General features: G+C 47.8%; 1 protein-coding gene across 3 annotated transcripts in view; it reads left to right on the forward strand.

The window, feature by feature from the left end:
- The window catches only part of GPC3 (glypican 3), a 244259-nt gene that overhangs the window by 199288 nt on the left and 17475 nt on the right, over positions 1-27496 (forward strand). For all 3 annotated transcript variants that reach the window (XM_083486444.1, XM_083486443.1, XM_083486445.1), the window contains one exon: positions 11933-12092. In XM_083486444.1, coding sequence (XP_083342570.1) covers positions 11933-12092 — 160 coding nt within the window. The remainder of the gene's footprint in view (positions 1-11932; positions 12093-27496) is intronic.

The following is a 27496-nucleotide window of genomic DNA, read 5'->3' on the forward strand; positions in this document are numbered from 1 at the left end:
CTTATTGTTACATGTTGCTCTCAGTGATTATCGGGTTGCATATTTTCCTGCCTCTTGCCACAATATGAGAATCAGCCATAATGTCAGGGTAGCAACTCAGCAAGAGCAGCTATTTAAAGGCAGAGAAACCACCAAATGCAATTTTTTTTCCAGCGAGAGGGAGGGAAACAGTTGTAATTGTTACTTAATAGGAAATTGTCGTGGCTTGTGGGTCTGACTCTTTCAGAAGCTGAAAGACTGAAACATTCAAGCCGCTGTGCAGAAATAGAACACTTTATTAGAAAAGCACGTTGAATAACAGCCTTAAGCTATGTGCAAACGATAGGATCCCCCCTGTTAAGTTGTGGGCGAACATATCAGACGACGCAGTGATTCTTCCAAAACAGCTCTTTATTTGTAAGCTGGAACAGAACTGACTGAGGTGCTCAGTCAGCCTGCTTATATAGAGCTCCAGAACAATGTAACTGTTGCCATTTTCTAAAACTATCCAATCACTGAACGTCACTTTCGATCCTTCATTTGAATACAAACTATCTACAGTATTCCCCTGCTGGAACTTCAGTACATAACACCACTCCCCACCGAGATAAGGCGTTAGTTACAATCGGAATGGTTTCCTTATATACAGCACTACACGTAATGGTTCAATTAGGCACAAAAGCATATTGGTTACATTTCACATATTTAGACCAATAGTGATACATGTCCAACAACATAGTCCTTTAAATAAGTTGGGCACTTGGAAACTCTGCCAGACCGCCGGGGGCTGGTAGCCAAGTCCGGGGGTGGGGGGGTGGGACACCCAATTCTTGCTGAGGCTGTGGTGCGACCCTAGGTGGCGTTGAAACCAAGTCCCCTGGATCCGCTGCTGTGGGTGGAACCTAAGTAAGTGGAGTTGTCTGAGCCTGTGGTAAGTCTGGCAGACCCTCTGAAGTGGCTTGGTTTGGCTCCACTCTGGCAGTTTGCGAGAGAGGTGGAGCCTCACCGTCTGTATGTGTCTCTTCCAGAGCCATGAGCGCAGTTGGGGGCACCACGGTAGTGTCCAAGTCCCCAACCCTGCGCCTAAGCTGGCCTATGTGCCGGCGCCACAAGTGTCCGTCTTCGAGTGCCACCTGGTATGTGCGAGGTCCAGTGACTCCCACTACTGTGGCTGGCACCCAAGGAATGTCCCCCACATAGTTCTGGGCAAAGACCTGGTTTCCTGGAACAAATGGGGTTCGGCCACGGCAAAGTCCGGGTGCAGCTGGTTGAGCGGTGACCTGAGGCGGCGGCCCATAAGCAGTTCAGCAAGACTCCGCCCTGTGGCCGCATGAGGGGTGATGTGTTGCACGAACAGGTATTTGGCGACCCGCTTGTGCCAATCTCCCCGGTCCAGGCGCGCCAGTGCCTCTTTTGCCGAGCGCACCATTCTTTCCGCTTGCCCGTTGCTGAATGGATGAAATGGTGCTGTTAGGGCATGGCGGATGCCCAGTCCCAAAAGGTACTGCTCAAAAGTGCCTGAGGTGAACTGCGGTCCGTTGTCGGAGACAAGGACATCAGGACACACATGTGTCGCAAAAAGGCCTCGCAGCACCCGGATGACTGCCTCCATAGTGGTGGAGGGCATCAGGGCCACCTCCAGCCATTTGGAATAGGCGCCCACCACTACCATATAGGTCCGGCTGCGAAAGGGGCTGGCCAGATCGATGTGCACCCTCGACCATGGTGTCTTGGGCATCTCCCAGGTGTGTCCCTTAGCTGCTGGTGGTGCAGGCCTAGATTCTTGGCACGCTTGACAGGCGGACACCCAGGCAGTGATGGCATCGTCCATGTTAGGCTACCAGATGTAACACCGAGCCAACGCCTTCATTTTGATGATTCCCGGGTGGCCAACGTGCAGTGCCTCCAGGACGCGTTGACGGAGTCTTTGGGGAATCACGACGCGGTCTCCCCACAGCAGACAGCCGCGATGAGCCGAGAGTTCATGTTGTCTGGTTCCGAAGGGCTGGAACTCTGATGCAAAAGGCCCTTGTGGCCACCCCCTCCGCACCCAGTTGAGCACACGGCTGATGGTGCGATCCTGGGCAGATGCGGAGGCCACAGTGGCAGCCGATACAGGCACTGCTGGAAGATCCTCAATCAGGAGGAGCGATGAAGCAGGAGCCGGGTCTTCCACAAACGCTGGAAGAGGGCAACAGCTGAGGGTGTCAGCATGGCCCATCGATTTCCCTGGGCGATGGACGAGCCGGTAGTGGTAGGCAGCCAGGAAAACAGTCCATCGCAGCATGAGCGGCGAGAGGACCGGTGGAGTTGGACGATCACTGGCAAGGAGGCCCAGGAGCGGCTTGTGGTCGGTGATGAGGTCAAAAGTCCTGCCGTAGAGGTATTCATGGAACCTCTTCACTCCAGCCACAAGTGCCAGTGGCTCCTTGTCGAGCTGGCTGTAATTCCGTTCAGTCAGAGCGTTCAGTCAGAGATAGTGTCCTGGAAAAGTAGGCGAGCAGTGCTTCTCTTCCGTCTGGAAAACAGTGACTAAGGCAGCGCCGATGCCAAAAGGTGAGGCGTCGCAGGCAAGGACCAGCGGCCTGGCTTCACTGTACTGTACCAGCACACTGTCCGATGAAAGAAGAGCCTTGTCCGCGTTGAAGGCCGCCATCTCCCGATGACCCCAGGACCAAGGCGTCTTTGTGCTGAGGAGTCGGTGAAGAGGCTCAGCCACCGTGGCTTTGTGGGGCAGGAACATGTTATAAATGTTCAGCAGCCCCAGGAACGCCTGCAACTCCGTCTTGTTCTTTGGGATGGGGGCCTGCTGGATAGTGCGGATCTCGGATGTGGTTGGGTGAAGGCCGGAGGCGTCGATAAGATAGCCCAGGAACTCCACCTGTGGAACGGCGATCTGGCACTTCTCCCTCTTTACCTTGAGTCTGGTCTCCTGGAACCTGGTCAGCACGGCACGGAGGCGCTCGAACAGCTGCTGGTGAGTCTGCGGACACCAAGACGTCATCAAAATATGGTACCACGCCTGGAAGCCCTTGCAGGAGATGCTCCATAAGGCTTTGGAAGATGCCAGGAGCCAAACTCACCCTGAACTGCAACCGGCGGCAACGGAATGCCCTTCGGTGGGTGACGATCGTCTGGGCTTCAGCAGTGGCATCATCGATGGGCAGTTGTTGATAGGCTTGGGCAAGGTCCAGCTTAGCAAAGACCTTACCCTCACCCAGGGAATGCAGCAGGTGTTGGACAACAGGAACCGGGTAAGTGTGCTGCTGAAGTGCCTTGTTGATCGTGCACTTGTAGTCGGCGCAGATTCTCACCGACCCGTCTGGCTTGACAGGCGTGACAATGGGGGTTTCCCACTTGGCATGGTCAATCGGCTCCAAAACTCCTTGGGCGATCAGCTTGTCCAGTTGTTCGTCCACCTTAGCCTTGAGAACAAAGGGAACCCAGCGTGGCTTTAGCTTGATGGGGGCGTCAAACCAGTCTAGCCCTAGGAGGCTTGGCCGCTAACCTTCGACCACCACCAGTCGGAGCAGGCCCGAAAAATCCTTGAAGGCGATCCGGAACCGGCCAACGCCTACCACGGGAATGTTGTTTCCCTGGTAGTCTCTCAGGTGTACGCGGTGAGAGTCAAGTTGCCTTTTGGACACTCTGGGTACCAGTCTTTTGATGGTGCTCCAAGACACGATGGACAGGGCAGACCTGGTGTCGATCTCCATGTCACATGGAGCTCCTTCAATGAGCACCGTGACGTTCAGCTTGCGTCGCGTAGGCGATTTGGTTTGGCCAATCGTGGTTCCAGACGGGCAGCGGCAGTTGGTGAGAGCGAAACAGCTTTCTTGGCAGACTGGAGTGAAGACTTGGACTTGCGAGTCGGTGAAGGGGGAGTGTCAGATGGAGCTGATTGGCAGACCTTAGCGATGTGGCCCCTTCTGGAGCACGTCCAACAGATGGCGTCTCTCAATCGAAACTTGGCACGGGAATGGTTGCCTCTGCAGCCGGCACATTCCAGTTGGCCCTTGGACTTCTGTTGGAACTTCCTGCACTCCCACTTTGCCTGGTGCACGTCATCGTCTTCACTGGAGGATGCCTCATCACTGCTGGCCTCTTCGTGATGCACTGGAACTGGCTTCCTAGCAAGACGCGGGCTGCTGGCCTTGCGGATCTCCTGGGCAAAGCGTTCAGCAGCTTCCGAGGCCACAGCCTCCTCAATGGCTTTCTGCAGCGTGAGGTCTGGCTTGGCAAGGAGACACCGTTGCAGATGGATGTCCCGGACCCCGCAGATGATTTGATCCATCAGGGCATCGTCTAAGTCTCGGAACTCGCAGTGCATTGCAGCCTGTCGCAGGACGGTGATGTAGTTGTTGATTGACTCCCCCTCTGCCTGGTTCCAGTGGTAAAATGCATGGCGGGCCGCAATCTTGGACGGCTTTGGCGTGTAGTGGTTCCGGAGCTTCTCTTGGATCGTGTCCCATGGTGTTGCCTGGAGTGCTTCAGGCACAACCAATGCTCGGGCCGTCTCAAACACCTCAGGCCCACGGAGGCTGAGGAATAGGCCCCGCTTCCGTTCCTTTGATACTGCTGTCAGCTCGTTGGCTTGGAGGTAGCAGTCAAACTGAGCGAGCTGGCCTCTTATGATTCAGAGGCTGGGGCAAACGGCAGTAGAGGCATGAGTTCTGATGCCAACATGGAGGGCGATGGATAGAACACAGTGCTCTAGCCAGAACGGTCAGCTCTGAATTGGTTCTGTTCAGTGATTTCACTCCGTGTTTCAGCTCAGTGACTCAGCTTAGAGGGTGGCCGTGTCTGGCTGTGCTCTGATATCCATCGATCCCATCCTTATCGCCAGTGTAAAGTTGTGGTGAACATATCAGACGACACAGCGATTCTTCCAAAGCAGCTCTTTATTTGTAAGCTGGAACAGAACTGGCTGAGGAGCTCAGTCAGGCTGCTCATATAGAGCTCCAGAACAATGTAACTGTTGCCATTTTCTAAAACTATCCAATCACTGAACGTCACTTTCAATCCTTCATTTGCATAACTATATACAGTATTCCCCTGCTGACCCAGGGTGAGAACTTCAGTACATAAGTTATGAACTTCAGTGCATAACACGCCCCCCCCCCCCGAGATTTGAAGGCAGTGTAATGGAGCCAGCATTGCCTTGAGTCTACTTTATATTGTTGCTGTTGTGTTATCCTTGTATGGTCTCAGCAGTTTATGATTTTTTTTTTCTGTTGCTGCAGAAGCCTCAAAGCCTGATTGGCTGGAGATGGTGGCAGGACAGTCACAAATATAGCAGCTACACTCTATGTACAGGTGTGCAGCTGTTGTTTTGCTAACATGCAAAGTATCCCTTACCCGTTGCAGGGAGTGCTTGGGTAATTAGGTAATACTGAAGGACAGAGGTGGATTTGGGGCCCTCAAATTTCAGCTGTACCCTGTGCAACATGGGCATAGCCAAGGCGGGGCAGAGGGGCAGTTGCCTCCCCCCAGATCAAGCAAAACAATAGTAATAATAATAATAATAATAATAATAATTATACCCTGCCCATCTGGCTGGGCTTCCCCAGCCACTCTGGGCGGCTTCCAACCAAATATTAAAATACAGTAATGCATCAAACATTAAAAGCTTCCCTAAACAGGGCTGCCTTCAGATGCCTTAATTAACTGACCAATCATGTCGGTTCTGCCCCACCCAGAAGTCCTGCCCCCTGCAACAAAAAAACCTGGCTACTCCCATCCTGTGCAACACTAAAATTCACTTGCCCTGCCTCCTGTGCTCTATTATACAGTGGTTCCCCGCAAGACGAATGCCTTGCAAGACGAAAAACTCGCTAGACGAAAGGGTTTTTCGGTTTTGCGTTGCTTCGCTAGACGAATTTCCCTATGGGCTTGCTTCGCTAGTTGAACACGTCTTACGCTTTTTTTAAAGCCGCTTGAAGAGGCGCAGTTGCGACGGACCGTGCTTCGCAAGACATAAAACATCGCAAGACGAAAAGACTCGCGGAACGAATTATTTTCGTCTTGCAAGACACCACTGTACGGCGTTATTCTGGTACCCCCCTGCAGTGGGACACCCAGTGCAGCTGCACCCTACTCTAAAACTGTTGCAGATACTGATATTGTGCAGTCTGAAACAACTGGAAGCATAATAACTGACTCCTTTTGGAATAAATAATTGTCCAGACCCATAAAAGTATTATTCAAACTTTTACTGGCAGAACTATTTAAAATAATACAAGCCATTTACAAGCCAGTCACATACCTCCGACATTTCTCTGATGAAAATAGGGGTGTCAATAATAATAATAATAATGATAATAATAATGATGATGATGATGATGATGATAACGGTAATAATAATAATAATAATAATAATAATTATTATTATTATTATTATTATATCCCACCACTCTGGGCAGATTCCAACATATATAAAAACATAATAAAACATAAAATATTTAAAAACTTCCTGATATAGGAATGCCTTCAGATGTCTTCTAAAGGTCGTATAGTTACTTATCTGCTTGGCTCGGGGGGTCGCATAACTGAGCCACAGCCTCCAACATTTCTCTGATTAAAATAGGGACGTCCTAAGGAAAAGGGATGCGGGTGACGCTGTGGGTTAAACCATAGAGCCTAGGACTTGCTGATCAGAAGGTCGGTGGTTTGAATCCCCGTGACGGGGTGAGATCCTGTTGCTCGATCCCTGCACCTGTCAACCTAGCAGTTCAAAAGCATGACAAAGTGCAAATAGATAAAAAGGTACCGCTCTGGCAGGAAGGTAAATAGTGTTTCCGTGCGCTGCTCTGGTTCGCCAGAAGCGGCTTAGTCATGGTGGCCACATGATCTGGAAGCTGTACGCCGGCTCCCTCGGCCAATAAAGCGAGATGAGCTCCGCAACCCCAGAGTCGGCCACAACTAGACTTTTCCTTTACCCAAGGAAAAGTAGAAAATTCGGGTTCACATCTGAAACCAAGATGGCTTCTGTAAATCCTGAACTGTCCCTGGAAAATAGGGACACTTGGGGAGGTCGGCAGTCGTGGGGCTGTTTCATTTCCTGATGCTTTGACATCAGATCTCTGACATGAGTGGTTCAGGATCCACATAGGGCTGCTGTTTCCTGTGATTACATAGCCATCCATTCCTTGTCAATCAGCGAGTGTATATGAAGAACCCCGTGTTTGCAAAGGATTCCTAGGAGCCCTACGAAACTCCATGGATCCTGGAAAAGTTTCTGTGACTTTCTTGCCAGTCTGGGAACAAAGGGTGAGGCAGGAAACCTTGAATTATCTGGCGGTGGTTTCAATGGGGAGAGGGTTTAAATATTTATTGTGTAGTGTGAATAAACCCATTACTTGCTGTGATTTTTTAAAAAGCAACTTTTTAAAAGATGTTCTCTTATAAATATTTAAGAAAGGAACTTATAGCAGCAGTGAGAATCCAAAATGAACCAAAGGACTCTTAATGAAAGTTTGCTCCTCTAAGACAAACATGAGGGAAAGTTTTTATATTACTGCGGACATATGAGGTCAGATGCCACAAGTATAACTCCACAGCCGTGCAAACTGCAGACTCCACAAAATTTTTCAAAACCTGGCTCGACATATTCCAAGTATTTCAAAAACACTCAAAGAAGCAGCCTTTTGCTATGTAATGAAGCTGGCTAAATCCTTGCATAGTCCACAATAACTCCCCATTTTATAATATATTCTTAAAATATTGACTCTGGTATTTGAGCCCTCTTTATAGAAGAAAAAGAAGAGTAGTAAATTCCAGAGCTATGAGCGTCACAGTGGAAGTAACAGATACTTCTCAGCCTGCATGAACCTTCATTTGAACAATCCAAGAATGTCACTGGTTAGGAGGCACTGGTTCAGTTATTTTGAAAACTGCTGCAATCTTTGGCAGTTGGCACCCCTAATTAAGGACTTGAGAGTCACAGTTCAGAGCCAGGGCAAGCGCCCACCCATTGCCCAGTTGTTTCAGTGCTGGGGAAGGCCTTAGCTCAGTGGCAGAGGTCATGCTTCGCTTGCAGAAGATCCCAAATTCAACCTCTGGCATCTTCCTTGAAGTAGAATCTCGGTAGACTGAGACATCACGGTAGTCCAGGGCTAGATAGACATAGAGTCTGACGGGATAGAAGGCAGGCTGCTCCACAGAGGGAGTGGGCAGGAATCCAGTTCAGTTCACATTTAAAGGCAAACCTACTTAATTTGTGCTTTTTTATTATTATTAAAGTTTTCTTGGTTTACAAAGGTATGCGCAATATCTCTTTTTTCAAGTTACGTTTTCCATAGGTCAGTTTCATTTGTCGAGACAGTAGGGTTACATTAGGAAGAAAGAGGGGGGGAGAGGTGGCGGGATGAAAGGCAGGGGGGTGGGTCGGGAGGCGATGTTTCTATTTTGCTTAATGTATGTGTGGGGTTTTGTGTCAGCGTTGTTTGTGCGGGTTCTCTTTGCTATTCGCTTGTGTTCCTTTGGTGGTGAGAGAGGTTGGGGTTGGCCTAGGGTGCGGTTGCTTGTTTGGGGTTGGCTGTGGTGAACTTTGTTTTCATGTGTGAGTGGGGTGGGTGGGTATTTTGGATCAGGTTAGCCATATTGATTTGTATATTGTTGGTGGATTCTTGTCATTGTCTTGTTGGGCTGTGTACGTGATAAAGGGGAGCCATATTTTCCTTTAATACTCTATTAATCTATTTACTCTATTAACCTTATTTTCCTTTAATACTCTATTAATCTATTTATACTTAATTCCTTATAACATTTCTACTGAAGCCATATAATTTCATTCCAACATTCTTCTAACATTCATTAATTTTACAATATTTCTATAAATAGTCTTTAAACTTTTCCCAGTCTTCTTCCACTGACTCTTCTCCCTGGTCTCGGATCTTGCCAGTCTTTTCCGCCAATTCCGTCTAGTCCATCAACTTCATCTGCCATTATCCAACACTTCAGTGCTTTTAAGAGACAGCCATTCTCTCAGCCAGCAAAAAGCAGATGATTCACAACAAAGTTTAGGTGTCTGGCAGGGCAGGTCCACCTCCTTCTTTAGCATCCGTCAATATCTTAAGTTTTACTTGAGGCTTCCTGCCCTGCCAAACCAATCCAGGAACATCCTTCTGCCACCTGAAACAATCCCTCCCATCCAGAACTTGCACTTTTTGACACAAAAGCAACATCCCCGGCAACACAGCAACCCTCATCCCCACCACAACAGCTTGGCCCAACCATAACAACTTCAGATTTGTCCATATTTCCCAATCCCCCTTCTCTTCAATCCAACGTCCTTCACAGTTACCCTTAAGTAAATTCACATTTTTGGCGGTGCTACTGACCCCCAAAAATCTCTCTCTCTCAGCCGATGTTGATCATGTCTCCTCCTGAAGCTCTGTCAAACTTTCCTTTCCCAGTTCTGGTGGGGTTCTGATCCTCAAATTCATCTGTTTTTCTTTAAGCTCCATCATAGCAAATGTCAGCTTATATTCGTCAAGCTGAATGTATGGGGCTCTCTCACACTCCAATTGTGTTGTTTTACATTAAGCAGCAAAGGTTTTCTCCCTGACTTCATCCGCAGTTTGCCGTATTAAAGTAGATTCCTGAGTCAATTTCTGGGTGGTTTCTGTGTTGGTGTTCACCTTTTGTCCCAGATTATTTAAACTTTCTACAATTAAATCAATTTTATTATTTGCAGCGTCCGCTTTCACATTCATCACTTCTGTTTTCTTGTGAAGCTGTTCCAGCGAGTCATTTATTTTCAATAATGCGACCACTAAGGCCTCTTCTGTTGACATTTCATCTGTTCTTTCCTTTCCATTTGCCATAACACTTAAGAGATTCAAGGTCAATCCCAGAGTCACACAGTTTTTATCTTGCAGCTGGAAACTCCCCTAGCCCAGCTCTTATAAAGTAACCAATTTCAGAAAAGTCCACTAGGGGGAAACAGTTTCTATTTATAATTTTTAGTTTAAGTTTTCAGTTACTTTATTACTCCTTTTTTGAAGCAGCCGGAGACAGTAGAAACAATATATCTCTCTTATTCTGCTAGCTGTCAAGGAACGTTCTAAGTGCTGTCAATGGACATTCCAAAACCTCAGTCCTACTAGCAGCCCGTTTCCAGGGTCAGAGCGGCAGTATTTTAACTCTCTTTACTCTCTCCTGCAGGCATACTCAGTCCACAGCTTCCCCCCTTCTCCTGCCTCCAAGGGGGATTTTATACTCTTTACCGATGGAAATTTAATCTTTTACAAAAGGCTTTCCAAGACTTCAGCTTACAGACTCCTTGCCTCAGTCTATTTACAAATAGGGAAGGCGGACTTCCTGTTTTGAACCTCCCCGTTTCGATGCCAAATTAAACGTTTAAAATCCGATTCTCCCGTATCAGCTCTACTCACGGGTAATTACTTTGGAGTCAAATTGTCCACAGGAAAAAGTCAGTGCTCTCCAGCAACAGCTATGCGGCTTCGCTCCGTGGAAGAAGCAGACGATTCGAAGCACGTGCCACTCACCCCACGTCGCTCCGGGTCCCCGAAATCGGGTTCCCCCATGAGTAGGGGAGGCGCAAAAGGTGCCCGCCAAATCCCACGTTCACAGGCTTCTCCCTCCTGTGATTTTTACGGGTCTCCGCCTTCGCCACAGCGGTACAGACCCAAATTCCCACGGGGCAAGTTCCTCCCGATCAGAGGAACTCCGCCATTGCCGGAGGCACCAACCCGGAAGTCTCTATTGGTTAATATTTCTAGTAGGGCTGTTTCCCATACTATTTGGTACCATTGGCCCATGCTTACTCTTGACAGGTCTCTCCAGTGTCTGGCTATGATGTTTCTGGTTGCTGAAAGTAGGTGGGCGATGAGTTCATTGTGATGTGAGTGGGCATTATTGTCTTGGAAGATGTTTAGTAGGGTCAGTTCTGGGGTGATTTCTAATACTTGCTTAGTTATTTTACATATTTCTTGTATGGCTGTTGTCCAAAATAATTTGTGCTTTTTGAAGCAATGTGCACATTGCAATGTAGTCACCCTTTGAAATCCATTTACACTTTTCTGAGATTTCCCACAACAAAAATGCAGATGCTAGGATAAAGTGTGCATAAAAATTAATGTGTTTGTGAAAATAGCATACTTGACACTCTGACTTGCAAGGGAAGCATTTAAGAAATGGCACCCCCCCCCTCCAGCCCCCTGAATTGGTTCGGCCTGCTCTAACAACTAAGCTGCACATTTGCTGAAACTTCCTTGAGCTTTTGGCTATTAATCTAGAGATCTAATCAAGGCCAAATTCTGGTGAATGCAATAATGCCCACTTGATCCTTCAGTTAAGGTTTGGTGTTGCTCAGCAGCAGCAAAGGGGAACAGGGGGTGAAGTTTGACCAGTAAAACCACAGACTCAAGATTGTACCTGAAACAAACCACCCAGCTTAATAGTCTGCAAACTTTTATTAATGATGAGGATGATACTACATTTAATTTGTTGATTGCCTTCTAAACCACCATCTCAAAGCAATTTATACATAAAAAGAGGAAAAAAAGACAATCATCAAATACTTTTAAGACAAGACTAGAACCCTGACAAGTGGGCCCTTGTGTCAAAGACCCATTCATCCAGGAAGGAAAGCCTGTGGAACAAAAATGTCTCCAGCTGTTTTTGAAAAGTACATGTAGTAGGTACTTGTCATATCTAGACAAGGATGCTATTCCAGAGAACTGCGGAAGCCACAATAAAAGCCCTGCTCCGAGTAACAGCAAATCTTTGGAACTTGTAGGAGAAACTCCCACAGACCACAGGGAACTCCTGGGGGTGTAAGGGATACATGGTGTTATGAGGGATACAGGACTTACAGAGAATACAACAATATAAAAGTTACATAAGAATCAAAGGCAACAGATGTGATGAATCTCCTGGCATTTGAAGCCCCTCTGATCCTTTCCCCCTTAAATATATTGTCTTCCAGCTTCTAAAAGGAATGTCCATCTCTCGCTGGAAAAATCTGGAGAAACCAGAAGATGAGGATGAAGCAGGAAGTGGGGGCTGTGATGACGAGGACGACTGTGGTGGTGCAACTTCCGGAAATGGGGAATTAAGAGTGAAGAGTCAGTTGAGATTCTTGGCAGGTAATTGGTGAGGTGGGTGGGCAAGGCTGAACTAGCCAGTTCTTTATCCTTTCCTGGCAGGGGGCTTGTCTGCAACCAGGGGAGCCAATATATGGCTGTGCATCAGCTGTCCCCCACTTCCAGAACTAAAAGCAGGACTGGGCAAATTCACTGAGGAGTGGTGGGCACCCATCAGTGATGACTTGCAATGCTTGACAGAGGAGGCTCTACTGGTGGTGCCACTGCTGAGTTGCCACTGACCCTTGATCAGGACATTTCTGTGGTGGTTCCCCTCTTGTGGAACACCCTCCCTGGTGAAGGAGTCTGTCTGAACGGTGACTATTCCTGGGAAGCTTGAAATTATTAGCAGTGAGGGCATGTTGTTTTTACCTGTTTTCAGCACTGTGTGCTCCAGTATCTTGCATACAAACTGGTTGTGCTTCTCAAAAACTGAGCACACATACATGTGAAGAAGGACTTAGAGTAGGAATTTGCAGTTTTGAGGCTAACTTCTGTTTTCCTCCACGCCCAATGCACAGACTTAATGGGGAAGGGTTGTTGCTCAATGGAAGAACATCTGCTTTGCACACAGAAGGTCCCAGGTTCAGGCCTGGTGTCTCCAGACAGGGCTGTGAATTCGCCCTGTCTGAAACCCTTGAGAGCCTCTTCCAGTCCATATAGACAATCCTGTGCTAGATGGACCCAATCATCTGGGACACGTGGCAACATCATCTTGCAAACCCTCACTTAAGTTTACATAGGCCCCAGAACTGGTGTTGCTGGCATAACAGTTTCTCTCCCCAACAGCACCACCACTCTGGTTTCCCCATCTATCAGGGGAAAGAAACTGTTTTGGGAGGAGAGTGGTGTGCTGCCCTCCTCCCCCCAGCAGATGCTGTATCCTGGAAACAGACTCACTGATGCTGCACTTTATGGAACCACCCTTAGGAGATCCTTCCGAATTGGATGGTGGTCCAGAAATTGAAATGATTAGCTTGGGAAAAACCACCCAAGTGATAGCTCAGTGACCACAGTGTTTTGCAAGGATCATTCCCAAAAGTGGTGAATCTCATTATATGGCCTATGTGGATTCCAGGGCATCTTTTAGCCATAGACATCAAACTAGCACCAGTAGATGGGTGAGAACCACAGTTCCCTGGGGTGTTGCTAGGAAGGCTGTGTCCTGCGACTCTACACCTTTGGGTGCCCTTAACCACTGTGCCTTGGGTATACAAGAATGCAAGAAGATCCTGCTACATCACGCCAGCAGCCTGTCTGCCCATCACCGTGTGGAATAGTGTTTGCACAGTGATTTCTCCCAATATAAGAATTAACATCGCCACCATTATCATTATCGGTACTAGATCAGCCAGTCTTATTACCTGAAGGTTTCCAAGCGACTTATAATGCAGGTAAAAACACAAATAAATATATTTATACCATAAAGCAGAACAAAAGGCAACCACCTATGTAACAAACACAGGAAGCTTTGTCTGCATGCGAACAGTAGTTTGTCAAAAGCTTGGTAGGGGGGCGATATAAGTCTTTACCTGGTGTTAGAAAGATGTCAATGAAGGTGCCAGGTGGACCTCACTGGGGAGCACATGCCAAAGCGTTTGCTGCTTTCATGAATACTTTCATCTGTGTGCATAAGTTACCCTAGCATTTCTCTGCACGTTCCTTGGCTGGAGAACTGCATCACAAAATTCGGAGAAGTGCAGATTTCGAAGGTTGGGTGTGTTTCGCTTTGCAAACTGTTGCATAGTGAGTGTTATGTTGAGTTCTTCTTTATCTGTGACCTGAATGGAATCTCTCCCACATTCCTCCCTCCCTCCTAGGTGGACCACAGTGCAAATGTCACTCGCTCAGTCGCTGCAAAGCAATCCTTTCCCAATCATTGCTGCTTGCTTCCCTCGCCCAAGACCAGACAGATGAACCTGGATAGGCTCAGCCCTCCAGCTTTCAAGTTTAAAGAGGAAAACATGGTCTCTTAAAATGAGGCCAGATGCTTGTATAAATTCCCTCCCCTTGATCAGGGACAATTACCTGCTATTTAATAGAGTGGAAGCTGAGGTATTTAGCCGCTGCTTGTCAGGCACCATATATATATGGATAAATAAAACACTGAGATAGTAAAATACTGGGTAAGAGAGAGCAAAAGTGACCTTTGAGCTATCCTATCCAGCCCTGGTGAATATTGGGCCATGAGAGGCCTTCTGTGGTTCATATACAGAGGGAGGCATCTCCCTCTCCTTATCTAGTGCTCAAGCCATCTTGACGGCCAGAACAGCAGGTCTGCAATTGGATCTGTTGGCGGCCTCATCTTTAATGAAAAGCTATGCAGGGGGAGGGGTGTTTGACCCTTGTTCTTGCACTACTTCCCCAACCAAAACCCCCATCCATGGGCACTTCGCCCCTCTCCTGATTCTCCCGCAGGGGGTGGTTGGGTAGCTAGAGATGGAGACCAGGGAAATGAGGTAAATGGAGAGAGGGTCAAGCACGTCTCTTGTAGCACCCCCACATGCCTGCAGTTCATTAGTCAAGAAAACAATTCCCCTTCATCATGTGTGTTTTGACCCTGACTGGGAGGGGAGTGGGGTGGGCAGAACCAGAGGATATGATCTGCTGTGGAAATGGGGCACAGGCTTCAGGTGCACAACTCTGTGCTATCACGCTCGCTCAGACTGCAAGGAACAGACCTGACTCCACCCTCGCCCATTGAAGGACTACTAGGGGGAAGTAGTGGCTTAACAGGGGTGAGCTGGAAAGCATCTAGTTCAGATGTTGGCTCAGGGACGCGGACTTATAAAAAATATTGGGGGGGCCCGGGAAAGCTCATGAATAATAAATAAGCTCATGAATATGCAAATAAAGTGGCGCCGCCTCCTCGTGAGCGAATAGGGGAGAGCGTGCTGCGCCTATTAATCAGCTCCGAAGGAAATTGGGTGGAGCTTTTGCTCGGGAGGGAGGGCAGGAGGCATGCAGCCCGACCCTGTGCATTTTGGGCTGGGGGAGGGGCGGCGATGGCGCTCTGCTGGAGGGGCGCCGGAGATTATTGGGGGGGCAGAGCCCCCCCAAATGAATTTTTGAGGGGGCTCGGGCCCCCTCAAGCCCCATGGAGTCGGCGCCTATGTGTTGGCTCCACCCTGGTTACGTTAGGTGGTCTTGGGCAAACAGGCATTCCCCGGCCTTGCCACCTGTAAACGTCTGCCAGGGATGCTTGAGCTGAGATTCCTGCATGGTCAGGGTCCCTTCCAACTCTACAACTGTATAAGTCTATTCTGTGAAAATGGGAATAACAAAACGGACTCTACCCTAGTAGGGGTGTTTGTAAGGACTTCTGTTTGCAAGGAGTTAATGTATTGGGAGCACTTGATTTATTCTTATGGGGATTCAAGCCATGATGGCTTTTCTCTGCCTCAGGGCCAGCCCACCCATGAAGTGGGGTGAAGCAGCTGCCTCAGGCTGCAGAAGTCCCCTAGGCATCACACTCACAGCCTCCCTCACACAACCCACCCTGAAACCTCCACCACTGGCAGGGGTGCAACTTGAATAAAATATTGGGGTTGAGGGCAAGTAAGCCCTGCCCCACGTTTTTTATTTTATTTGCCCCCTCAAATATTTCATTGGGGTGCTGAAGTGACCTCAGCCCCTAGGAGTTGGCTCCTATGACTTCTGGCAGAGAAGCAGTGGCGATGCAGGCAGCAGAGGTGGTGTGGGGGAGGTGCCACGTGGCAGTGGTGGCAGTGGCAGTGGCAGCAGCTTGAGGAAGGTGGCCTCAAGCAGCAAAATGGGACACAGCTCCCCTGCTCTGCCTCCACGATCAGAGGCAGCAAGGCTTCTGAACGCCAGTTGCCGGGAGCCACAGGATGGAAGAGTGCGGCTCTTGTGCTCAGGGCTCCTGCTTGCAGGTTTCCCATTGGAGCGTCTGGGTGGCCACTGTGAGAGCAGCATGCTCGACCAGATGGATCATTGGTCTAATCCTGCAGGCTCTCCTTATATTTTAAGGTTCAATTACAGTAATATATACATAAAATAAGAAACATGTTATTACTCATTTTAACACTGTACTTGTTTCCCTGTGTCCATTTCTGCATATGGCAATGGAGGAATATGCAGCTGCCCGTATGGAGTTCAAACCTGCAACCTTTTTCATTCTCAGCACCACACTCTCACCAACAGAGTTATATTTGTGTATACAAACAGCATGGATTTTTAAAATTTTTTTTGCAAGGTCCTCCAAGCCTTTGGCAGTTTGTAAATTATGAGCTCCCCCCTCCCCGCCCCCCCCAGCCAGCAATGCTAAACCCACATGTTTTTATACCAAAGCAAAAGTCACAAATCCTGCAAGGTTTTCCATTTGGGGGCGATTGAGGTTCTGGCAGCCGTCAGCATCCATGTTAAGCATTCCTGAGAGATGAAACCTTTCAACTGATTTTAAGTTAATTTTAATTGCTCTACTCTGAGTAAAATGAGACATATATATTTGGGACCCACCCTATTTTTGTGATTGCAGTATTTTAAAACCATTTTTAGTGTTGTATTTTAAATTGTGCTGGGGCCTTCAGGTGAAGGGCAGGGAATAAACTGAAATGCTACTACTACTACTACTACTACTACTCATCATCATCATCATCATCATCAAAAGGAGAAGAAGAGGAAGCATTGTTGGATACAACCCAATATTAGTTTGCTCCAGGCTTTACTGTTGTGAACCTGGCAGACATCAGATATATTTGCTATAAACTGCTAGACAGCCACTGGATTTGCAAGGATCCTGTTTCGTGGCAACAGGATTTAACCTACCCCTGCTTTCCCCCTTCTCAAGGCTGCCTGCCACAGTCTTCTTCCCACAGCTGTTATTCCACTTCATAAAAAGAACTCAAGAAGTAACTCATAATCAGGGGAAGGTACATACAGCGGTGCCTCGCAAGACGAAAAGAATCCGTTCCGCGAGTCTCTTCGTCTTGCGGTTTTTTCGTCTTGCAAAGCAAGCCCATTAGCGGCTTAGCGGCTTAGCGCTATTAGCGGCTTAGCGGGCTTAGCGCATCAGCTGATAAGCGGCTTAGCGGATCAGCTGTTAAGCGGCTTAGCGGCTTAGGATCAGCTGTTAAGCGGCTTAGCGGCTTAGGATCAGCTGATAAGCGGCTTAGCGGCTTGGGAAAAAGGGGGGGAAAGGGAAAAAAAACCCCGCAGGAACTCGCAAGACATTTTCGTCTTGCAAAGCAAGCCCATAGGAAATTCGTTTTGCGAAGCACCTCCAAAACGGAAAACCCTTTCGTCTAGCGGGTTTTCCGTCTTGCGAGGCATTCGTCTTGTGGGGCACCACTGTAAAGGTAAAGGGACGCCTGACCATTAGGTCCAGTCATGGCCAACTTTGGGGTTGCAGTGCTCATCTCGTTTTATTGGCCAAGGGAGCTGGCGTACAACTTCCGGGTCATGTGGCCAGCAAGACTAAGCCGCTTCTGGCAAACCAGAGTAGCACACGGAAACACCGTTTACCTTCCCACCAGAGCGGTACCTATTTATCTACTTGCACTTTGACATGCTTTCAAACTGCTAGGTGGGCAGGAGCAGGGACCGAGCAACGGGAGCTCACCCTGTCACGGGGATTCGAACCACCGACCTTCTGATCAGCAAGCCCACAGCGCCACCCGCGTCCCTGGGAAGGTACATAGCTGCTTCAATTGCGTATTGTTTTTATGTTGGAAAACAGCAGTGTAAAGGCTCCTGAAGGTAGACAACTCTTAAGGCAGAATATGTGTACAGATTCATGTGCTCTGCTATGCATCCTAGATGGCAGGTCAGTTCTTGCTCCTCAGGTTAGTTCTTGCACCTCTGCCCAGTTCTTGCTCCTCAGCTGACTCTGTTTGGGTAGCTTCTTTGCCTGGGAACCTGGCAGAAGTTCTTAACTTGCCATAGGTGAATAGGTCTGTTCTCTGAATTTCCCACCCTAGAAACAGAGCCTCTTGTGGTATCAGAGGGTGGCTGCAGCCAGTTGTAGCTATCTTGTGAGCCAGCAAACTTTTCTTCCAAATTCCAAACTTAGGGTTATAGTGAAGTCTTACCTTATTTATTTTGGGCTCTTAATGACTTACTATTTGAATGAACCAATGTTGGAAAGAGTCTGCTGTTTTACAAGGCATTAATTCTACCCTAGCATGGGAGAAAGGCAAGGGGGAGACATGTCCAAGCTCCAAGAGGATTATCTTTCCATGAGAGCCGGAGTATTGCCAGCATATAAAACACTGCAGCAGAACTGTTATCTTGAAAGTGTGTGAGCACATTTGCTGAAATTTCTCTTCTTTTGTTTTGTTTTCAAAGAAGTCTTGATTGGAAATCAAGAATTCCTTGTCAAAATGCAGATTTATTAGAGGAAGAGGGAGGAGTCTTCTCATTCCATTTTAATTGCAACTGGAATTGCTAATTGGTCTATTGCTGTTGCTTGTTGTTGCTCACCATACTTTTAAATTTTAAAGTAATGGATACGAAGTCAGAGCAATGGTTTTCTGGTGCGTGCAGCCATAAAGAAGGAATTTGCTTATCAGTTCCCTCTCATCTTTTGGAGATGGGTTTGCCGTTCTGTCTGGATTTGATCTGTGTGTAATATGGCAGGAAAACAAAGGTTAGTCTGATTACCCACTCTTGAAGAACCCAGTTTGTCTTCCAAGGCAGCAGCAGCAGTGCTGCCAAAGCACCTCCTCCCAGTCCTTTGCAAAGGACTCTGTGGCAGAAACTAGAACAGATTTCTGACTTACAGGATCTGCTTTGTGTGCCTCTAGAACCTAGAGCCCAGTGCAAAAGACAGGGCAGGAGAACCAGAGCCAGCTGAGAGGGTGCCCCAATCTCCAAGCAGCAAGAGACACCAGGGTTCCAGCGCTTACCCGGGATTTGGTTTCCTTGGAATGAAGGCCGATGGGGACTGTGGTGATACATGTTTTTATCCACACATATTGTTATGTACTGAAGTTCTCACCCTGGGCCAGCAGGGGGATACTGTAGATAGTTATGCAAATGAAGGATCGAAAAGTGACGTTCAGTGATTGGATAGTTTTAGAAAATGGCAACAGTTACATTGTTCTGGAGCTCTATATAAGCAGGCTGACTGAGCTCCTCAGCTTAGTTCTGTTCCAGCTTACAAAATAAAGAGCTGCTTAGGAGAAATCGCTGTGTCGTCTGCTATGTCAACCCACAACTTAACACATATATACAACCTGAGCATAGAATGGAGGGGCTCACAACCCCAACAGATCTTGCCTCCCCATTAGGTTCCCAGAGAGACCCCTGAGCCCCAGCTTTGAGATTCAGCACAGAGCAAGGCAAGCTTCTATGTACCCAGCTTGCAGCATTAGCCAAAACTCCCCCACACCCCCAGCCCATCTTAGTCTGTTGTTCTCCATCCTAGGATGTCAGGTGAGTTAGGGAAAGGTCCACCCATTTGTTTCTATGACAACAGAGCAACCTATTTAAGATGCTGATTATAGATACTTAGCTGAGCAGCTGTGGCCATTACCTTTACAAAATAGCTGGTTTGACTGACTTCCTTTTATAGATCCTAACCTCATAGATAAAGGATCACAGGCCTAGAAGGGGACCACAAAGACATCCAGACTGACCCCCTAAGAAACCCTATAACAATACAAAAGAAAGAGTTTCAAAACAACTTGAAAAAATAAAATACAATAAAAGCAATTTAAAATGTAAAACAACAATGCTATATTTAATGTTCATTCAGTAATGTATTAAAAAGCACAAATCCTACACACTCGCCTGAAAAGATGAATTTTGGCAGGATTGGGTCCACTGCTCAAATCTGGCCAAAAGTGGGTTGGATCTGGCCCATTGGACAAAAGTGGTCCCCCCCGTTCTGTGGTCTATGGATAGTGGTCCGTCCATTTCTTCTGACTGGCAGAAACTTTCTAAGGTCTCAAGCAGAAAAGGGTCCTTTCTGTCACCTGCAGCCTTAATCCTTAATCCTGGAAGGCTGACAAAGCTATGGATGGAGCACAAGAGAATATTTGGCATGACTGGGTTGTATGTCTTCTGTATATAAGACCTTCTGCGTTATTAGATGGGAAGCCCAGAGATCAGTGCTAGAAGAAAGGTGTTTTGGATCCTGGTGGAGGAGCCCTGGGCTGGAATTTGGACTTTGATTGTGATCTGCTTGAGAAAGTCTGAATACCAACTCAGGAGGAGCGGCAAGCAACAGCAGAAGAGGGCTGTTTCCTTCGTCCCTATTTGCAACTTCATTAAAGGCCTCTGATTGACCTCTGTGAGGTAGGATGCTGCACCCAGTGCGCATTTGTTATATTCTTAACTTTTATGCGCTCCTTAATCAAGTCCCAGGGAACATCTACCTGTACTTGCTTTTTTTGTTTGATAAGGTTTCTCTTGACCAAGAGAATTGAATTTCTTTTCAATGAGAAATGCAAAGCTTGCAACCCATGGAAGTAGTTCAGTTTGCAGCAGCTGCTGCACAAATGAGTTAATTTAGTTAAATCAGATGCAAAACGTTCTTGCGGTGGCCATTTCAAGATTTAGGTCACCTTGGCTCTTTCTGTGTTTCCGGGATGACATCTGTTTCTGGATGAGCTGTATCTGGAGAAGCAGTGTGTGTGTGTGTGTGTGTGTGTGTGTGTGTGTGTGTGAGAGAGAGAGAGAGAGAGAGAGAGAGAGAGAGAGAGAAGTGAATCTGGTCGTCTGGCCAGATTTGTTCATTTCACATAGGCCAACCTGACCTGGCACCTAGAGATTTTGGTGCATGTTTAATAGTAGTGCATGACAATGACTCTTGATATACATCAGACAAGATCTACGGTCGCCACTTGGGCGTTTGCAAAAAGAAAAAAGGACGTGGGCATTGCATAAAATTTTGCACATGCCCATAGAGAGCATATATGGATAGATGCAAATTTACAAATAATTGCTGTAAGTTAAATAGAGAGTTAATGCATCACACTGAAGAGCAGACAACTGGGACCAGCTGGCCTGAGTGTGTACTTACTGTGCTGTCCAGCTGATAGCTGGGATGGGGCAAAGTTCTTCCTCTTGGACAGGCAGCCCTCCAGACAGAGCACTCTCCGTAAAGTAGGACATTTAGAGCCAGTGGTGGCATAGTTGTTAAGTTGTGGGTAAACATATCAGACGACACAGCGATTCTTCAAACAGCTCTTGTTTATTCAGAGGCCAGAACAGAACTGAACTGAAGGGTTCAGTCAGCCTGTTTATATAGAGCTCCAGTACACATAATTGTAACAACTTTTCTAAAACTATCCAGTCACTGAACGTCACTTTCGATCCCTTATTTGCATAACTATCTACAGTATCCCCCTGCTGGCCCAGGGTGAGAACTTCAGTACATAACACCCCTCCCCACCGAGATAAGGCGTTAGTTACAATTGTAATGGTTTCCTTATATACAGCACTACACGTAATGGTTCAATTAGGCACAAAAGCATATCGGTTACATTTCACATGCTTCCATTAGACCAACAGTATTACAAGTCCAACAACATAGTCCTTTAAATAGTTTGGGTGCTTGGAAACTCTGCCAGACTGCCGGGGAGCGGTACCCAGGTCCGGTGGGCTGCCCAATTCTTGCTGAGGCTGTGGCGCGACCCTAGGTGGCGTTGAACCCAAGTCCCCTGGATCCGCTGCTGTGGGTGGAACCTCCGCAAGTGGAGTTGGCGGAATGTCAGGCACGGCAGTGGTCTGAATCTGTGGGAAGTCCGGCAAACCCTCTGAAGCGGCTTGGTTCGGCTCCACATCTGCAGTTTGTGAGAGAGGTGTAGGTGGAGCCTCGCCATCTGTAAGTGTCTGTTCTGGATCCATGAGCGCAGTTGGGGGCACTGCAGTAGTGTCCAAGTCCCCAACCCTGCGCCTAAGCTGGTCTATGTGCCTGCACCACAATCGTCCGTCTTCGAGTGCCACCTGGTATGAGCGAGGTCCAGTGACTCCCACTACTGTGGCTGGCACCCAAGGAATGTCCCCCACAAAGTTCTGGGCAAAGACCTGGTTTCCTGGAACAAATGACTGTGGTGCATTGGCACAGCCTGGGGGTTCGGCCACAGCAAAGTCCGGGTGCAGCCGGTCGAGCGGGGACCTGAGGCGGCGGCCCATAAGCAGTTCGGCAGGACTCCACCCTGTGGCCGCATGAGGGGTGATGTGTTGCACGAACAAGTATTCAGCAACCCGCTCGTGCCAGTCTCCCTGGTCCAGGCACGCCAGTGCCTCTTTTGCCGAGCGCACCATTCTCTCCGCTTGCCCGTTGCTGGATGGATGAAATGGTGCCGTTAGGGCATGGTGGATGCCCAGTCCCGAAAGGTATCGCTCAAAAGTGCCTGAGGTGAACTGCGGTCCGTTGCTGGAGACAAGGACATCAGGACACCCATGTGTTGCAAAAAGGCCTCGAAGCACCCGGATGACTGCCTCCGTAGTGGTGGAGGGCATCAGGGCCACCTCCAGGAATTTGGAATAGGTGTCCACCACTACCATAAAGGTCTGGCCGCGAAAGGGGCTGGCCAGATCGATGTGCACCCTCAACCAGGGTGTCTTGGGTGTCTCCCAGGTGTGTCCCTTAGCTGCCGGTGGCGCAGGCCTAGATTCTTGGCATGCTTGACAGGCGGAAACCCAGGCAGTGATAGCATCGTCCATGTTCATAGAATCATAGAATCATAGAATCATAGAGTTGGAAGAGACCACAAGGGCCATCGAGTCCTACCCCCTGCCAAGCAGGAAACACCATCAGAGCACTCCTGACATATGGTTGTCAAGCCTCTGCTTAAAGACCTCCAAAGTAGGAGACTCCACCACACTCCTTGGCAGCAAATTCCACTGTCAAACAGCTCTTACTGTCAGGAAGTTCTTCCTAATGTTTAGGTGGAATCTTCTTTCTTGTAGTTTGGATCCATTGCTCCGTGTCCGCTTCTCTGGAGCAGCAGAAAACAACCTTTCTCCCTCCTCCATGTGACATCCTTTTCTATATTTGAACATGGCTATCATATCACCCCTTAACCTCCTCTTCTCCAGGCTAAACATGCCCAGCTCCCTTAACCGTTCCTCATAAGGCATCATTTCCAGGCCTTTGACCATTTTGGTTGCCCTCCTCTGGACACGTTCCAGTTTGTCAGTGTCCTTCTTGAACTGTGGTGCCCAGAACTGGACACAGTACTCCAGGTGAGGTCTGACCAGAGCAGAATACAGTGGCACTATTACTTCCCTTGATCTAGATGCTATACTCCTATTGATGCAGCCCAGAATTGCATTGGCTTTTTTAGCTGCCGCGTCACACTGTTGGCTCATGTCAAGTTTGTGGTCAACCAAGACTCCTAGATACTTTTCACATGTACTGCTCTCAAGCCAGGTGTCCCCCATCTTGTATTTGTGCCTCTCATTTTTTTTGCCCAAGTGCAATACTTTACATTTCTCCCTGTTAAAATTCATCTTGTTTGTTTTGGCCCAGTTCTCTAATCTGTCAAGGTCGTTTTGAAGTGTGATCCTGTCCTCTGGGGTGTTAGCCACCCCTCCCAGTTTGGTGTCATCTGCAAATTTGATCAGGATGCTCTTGAGTCCATCATCCAAGTCGTTGATAAAGATGTTGAATAAGACCGGGCCCAAGACAGAACCCTGTGGCACCCCACTAGTCACTCTTCTCCAGGATGAAGAGGAACCATTGATGAGCACCCTTTGGGTTCGGTCAGTCAGCCAGTTACAAATCCACTGAGTGGTAGCATAGTCAAGACCGCATTTTACCAGCTTCTTTACAAGAATATCATGGGGCACCTTGTCAAATGCCTTGCTGAAATCAAGGTAGGCTACATCCACTGTGTTCCCTTCATCTACCAGGCTTGTAATTCTGTCAAAAAACGAGATCAGGTTAGTCTGACATGACTTATTTTTCAGAAATCCATGCTGACTATTGGTGATCACAGCATTCCTTTCTAGGTGCTCACAGACTGTTTGCTTAATGATCTGCTCCAGAATCTTCCCTGGTATTGATGTCAGACTGACTGGGCGATAATTATTTGGGTCCTCTCTATTCCCCTTTTTGAAAATAGGGACAACATTTAAAGCTTTTTTGCTTTCACAAGCCCACACAGATATATGATATATGATTTAATTTGGTTTTCAGCTAATATTTGATTTTAATAATTTTTAAATGTTTTAAACTGTTGTTTTTACTGTTTTACTTTATTCTTATATTACTTTTGTAAATTGATTTGAGGGTTTGTTATAGTTAAGTGGTATATAAATCTTGGGAAGTATATAAATCTTGAAAAGAATTGAGGAACCAATTTCCTGGCAAGATAGCTGAAAATGGGATGGAGAATGATGGCTTTATATTTTTTTGAATTTATAACCTGCACTTTCATAAGGCAGAGTACAACATGTAAGGATCAAATGAACACAACATCACAAAATACAACCAATAAAGCATTGGTAGTAGTATGACCAAAGCAGAGGCTTACCTTGTGGGGAAGAGGCAGAGGTCAGTGGTAGAGCACCTGCTTGGAATGCAGAAGGTCTCAGGTTCAGTCCCTGACATCTCCAGGAAGAGTTGGGAGAGACTCCCTGCCTGAAGCCCTGGAGAGCTTCTGCCAGTCATTGTAGACAATAAAAAGATAGTGTAAGCACTGATAACTGGGAAACACTGGCCTGCAAGCACTCCAGTTGGAGAACAGCCTTGACCAAAGGTGTCAGGGGCTTTGAAGACGCTTGAACTCAGGACAAAAGGGAGAAACGTGTTAAGAGGAAGGCGTGCTTAGCAAATCCTCACCGTGATACTGCCTGAAACCAATGTCCCCACTGTGGAAGGACGTGTGGATCCAGAATTGGCCTCCACAGTCACAGACTCACGGTTAAAACCGTTTTCATGGAAGACAATCTTACTTGGCTACGAGGGGTCGCCAAAGAAGAATACTGAGCTGGAGGGACCATTAGTCTGGTTCAGTATAAGGCGACTTCCTTGCCTTGAAGCAGTTTGGTGCAGCCTTTGACAAGCTGGCAACCACTCATCCCACCCTGTGAGCAGAGTCAGTGGCCAGGGGGGTGGGAGTTGCAGTGTAAAACATCTGAAAGGGTACCAGGATGGCAAAGCCTGTATTCAGCAGTGAGTCTGGCACCTTGTTTCAGCCTCTCCTTACTTTGGCTTAAGTGCACCCTCCTCCTCCTCCTCCTTACTTTGGGCATGGGAGGGGTTGCAACTGCCACTATTTTGGGTCTCTGAAAGGTGCTTCCTGCTCTAGGAACTCACTCTTTCAAACAGCTGTTATCAAGGAGGGGGTCAGAGTGGGGAGAGCCTTTTCCTGTTTCTATTTAACCATACCGCTCAAGCTGCCTGGTGGGACTTTTGCTTTTTACCGGGATATCAGTAATATCTTTTCCCTCTGCCCCCACTCCCAATGTTGTGTTTCTCTCTCAGCTCCATCAATTCACTGCAGCTGTTTACTTTTTGCTCTCCACCCCCCCCCCCAAGAAAACTCCTCTGTGTTAGGCAAAGCTCATAACATAGCTACGTATCCTGGGAGTTATTGCGTGCTCCCTAAATCACACTGGAGGGCAACTGTTGTACAAAAGACAGTAAATTGATTTTCAACAACAAAAAAATACTGCCTGTCTCACGTCGCCTTTTCAGGCACAAATTGCAGCTAGTGCTAAAGACACACACAAACATACCAGTCATATTTTTTTCTGCACAAAGTTAATTTCAAGTAGCTGGAGCTGACGGTTATTACATATGAAACAGGATTTTGCTTTGAATATTGTACGAGATTTTGTAAAACTCCTGTCAAAGCCAATCTTTGGAAGGGTGTTGGGGGGGCAGGACATGGGAGACTAGGGTTTGAATCCCCGCTCAACTGTGAAGCTCAGTGGGCAAACTTGGGGGCCAGTCGTTGCCTCTCTCAGGCTAACCTCCCTTGCAGGGTTATTGTGGGGGTTAAATGAGGAGAGGGAGAAAACCATGTAGGCCACCTTGAGCACCTTGGGGGAGGGGGGAAACATAGGATATAAAGTCAATACATGAACAAGAAGAATTCCATATTGTTTGTTTATTCCATTTCTATCCCACCTGTTTCTTCCAGGAGCTCAAGGTGGTGTGCATAATATTGTCTTCTCCCATCTTTCCTCACAACAGCCCTGTGAGGTAGGTTAGACTGAAAGACATTGACTGGGCTCAAGGTCACACCCAGTGAAGATTTGAACCCTGGTTTCCCAGTTCCTAGTCTGATTCTCTAACCACAAACCACACTGTGGCACTCAGGAAGCAAAACCACCCACTTCCCTTGATCTGTGCACTCTGGTGGAGAGGTGGCGCTCCCCCCTCAGTTGATTTCAGTGTAGGGTTGTGCTATATAGGAAGCTGCCCTAGACTGGGCCAGAACATCAGTCCATCTACTTAAGTATTTTCCAGATTTTCAGACAGGGTTGTCTCCCAGCCCCATCTGCAGATGCTGACAGGAATTGAACCTGGGACCTTCTGCATTGCACTTTGGAGACCATGCCATCTGCTGCTGCTCCAAGCTAGAATGGAGTGGTGGCAATAGTGTTTGAGTAGGACCTGGGAGACCCAGGTTCCAGGTCTTCCTCACCCATGAAGCTCACTGGGTGACCTTGGACCAACCACAGTCTCCCAGCCAAAGCTGCCTCATAGGGGTTGTTGTGGGAATAAAATATGGAGGGGGCGAGAGCTTTGTGCATTCCCTGAAGAAAGGTAGGATATTTTTGTAAACAAGAATAAAAGGCACACCTTTTTGTTTTCTGGAGCAGGGATTTTTAGGAGTTTGGACAGGTCTGCATTTGCCTGGCACCTGTGCCTTAGTGATTGGTTCCATCAGCCTCGGAGGGGAGATGGTGACATCCAGAAAAGCAGATGGAAAGAAGTGTCTGAGCAGCCAGAGGTCCAGAAGCACACGTCCTTGCCAGATGCTGGAAATAGCCAGTAGCGGACGCTACATTGTGTGCGCGCATGCACTCTCCTGATGATGTGACTTTTGAATAGGGAGCTAATTCTGGTGACTGGCGTTCCCACTCTTGCCCTGCTCTCTCTCCTCCCAACCCCACTTGAAATCCAGATTTATTATTCCACAAACATCCAGGCTGGGAAACCAAGGGAGCCTCTAGGGCAGCGTGCCTTGATGCACAAGGTTTCAATGCTTGTGTGTCGCCCACGGCACACACAGATGGCCTCCATGCCACATTTAGCATGCCATGGTTGGAAAAGAAAAATCAGGCACAGGGAAGGTCAGATCAAAACTCCCCCAAGTACCAAGATCTTCTTGCCACTGGAATATGCAATTGTCTGGGGAACTTGAAAGGGAAAGGACTGTCACTCAGCATCAGAGCATCAGCTTTGTTTGCAGAAACACCAGGTGCAATTCCAGGTATAGCTGGCAATGGTTTCCCCCGCCCCCAGTGTCTGAAACCCT

Source organism: Podarcis liolepis, assembly GCF_965112155.1.
Source record: "Podarcis liolepis genome assembly, chromosome: Z".
Classification (NCBI taxonomy): Eukaryota; Metazoa; Chordata; class Lepidosauria; order Squamata; family Lacertidae; genus Podarcis; species Podarcis liolepis.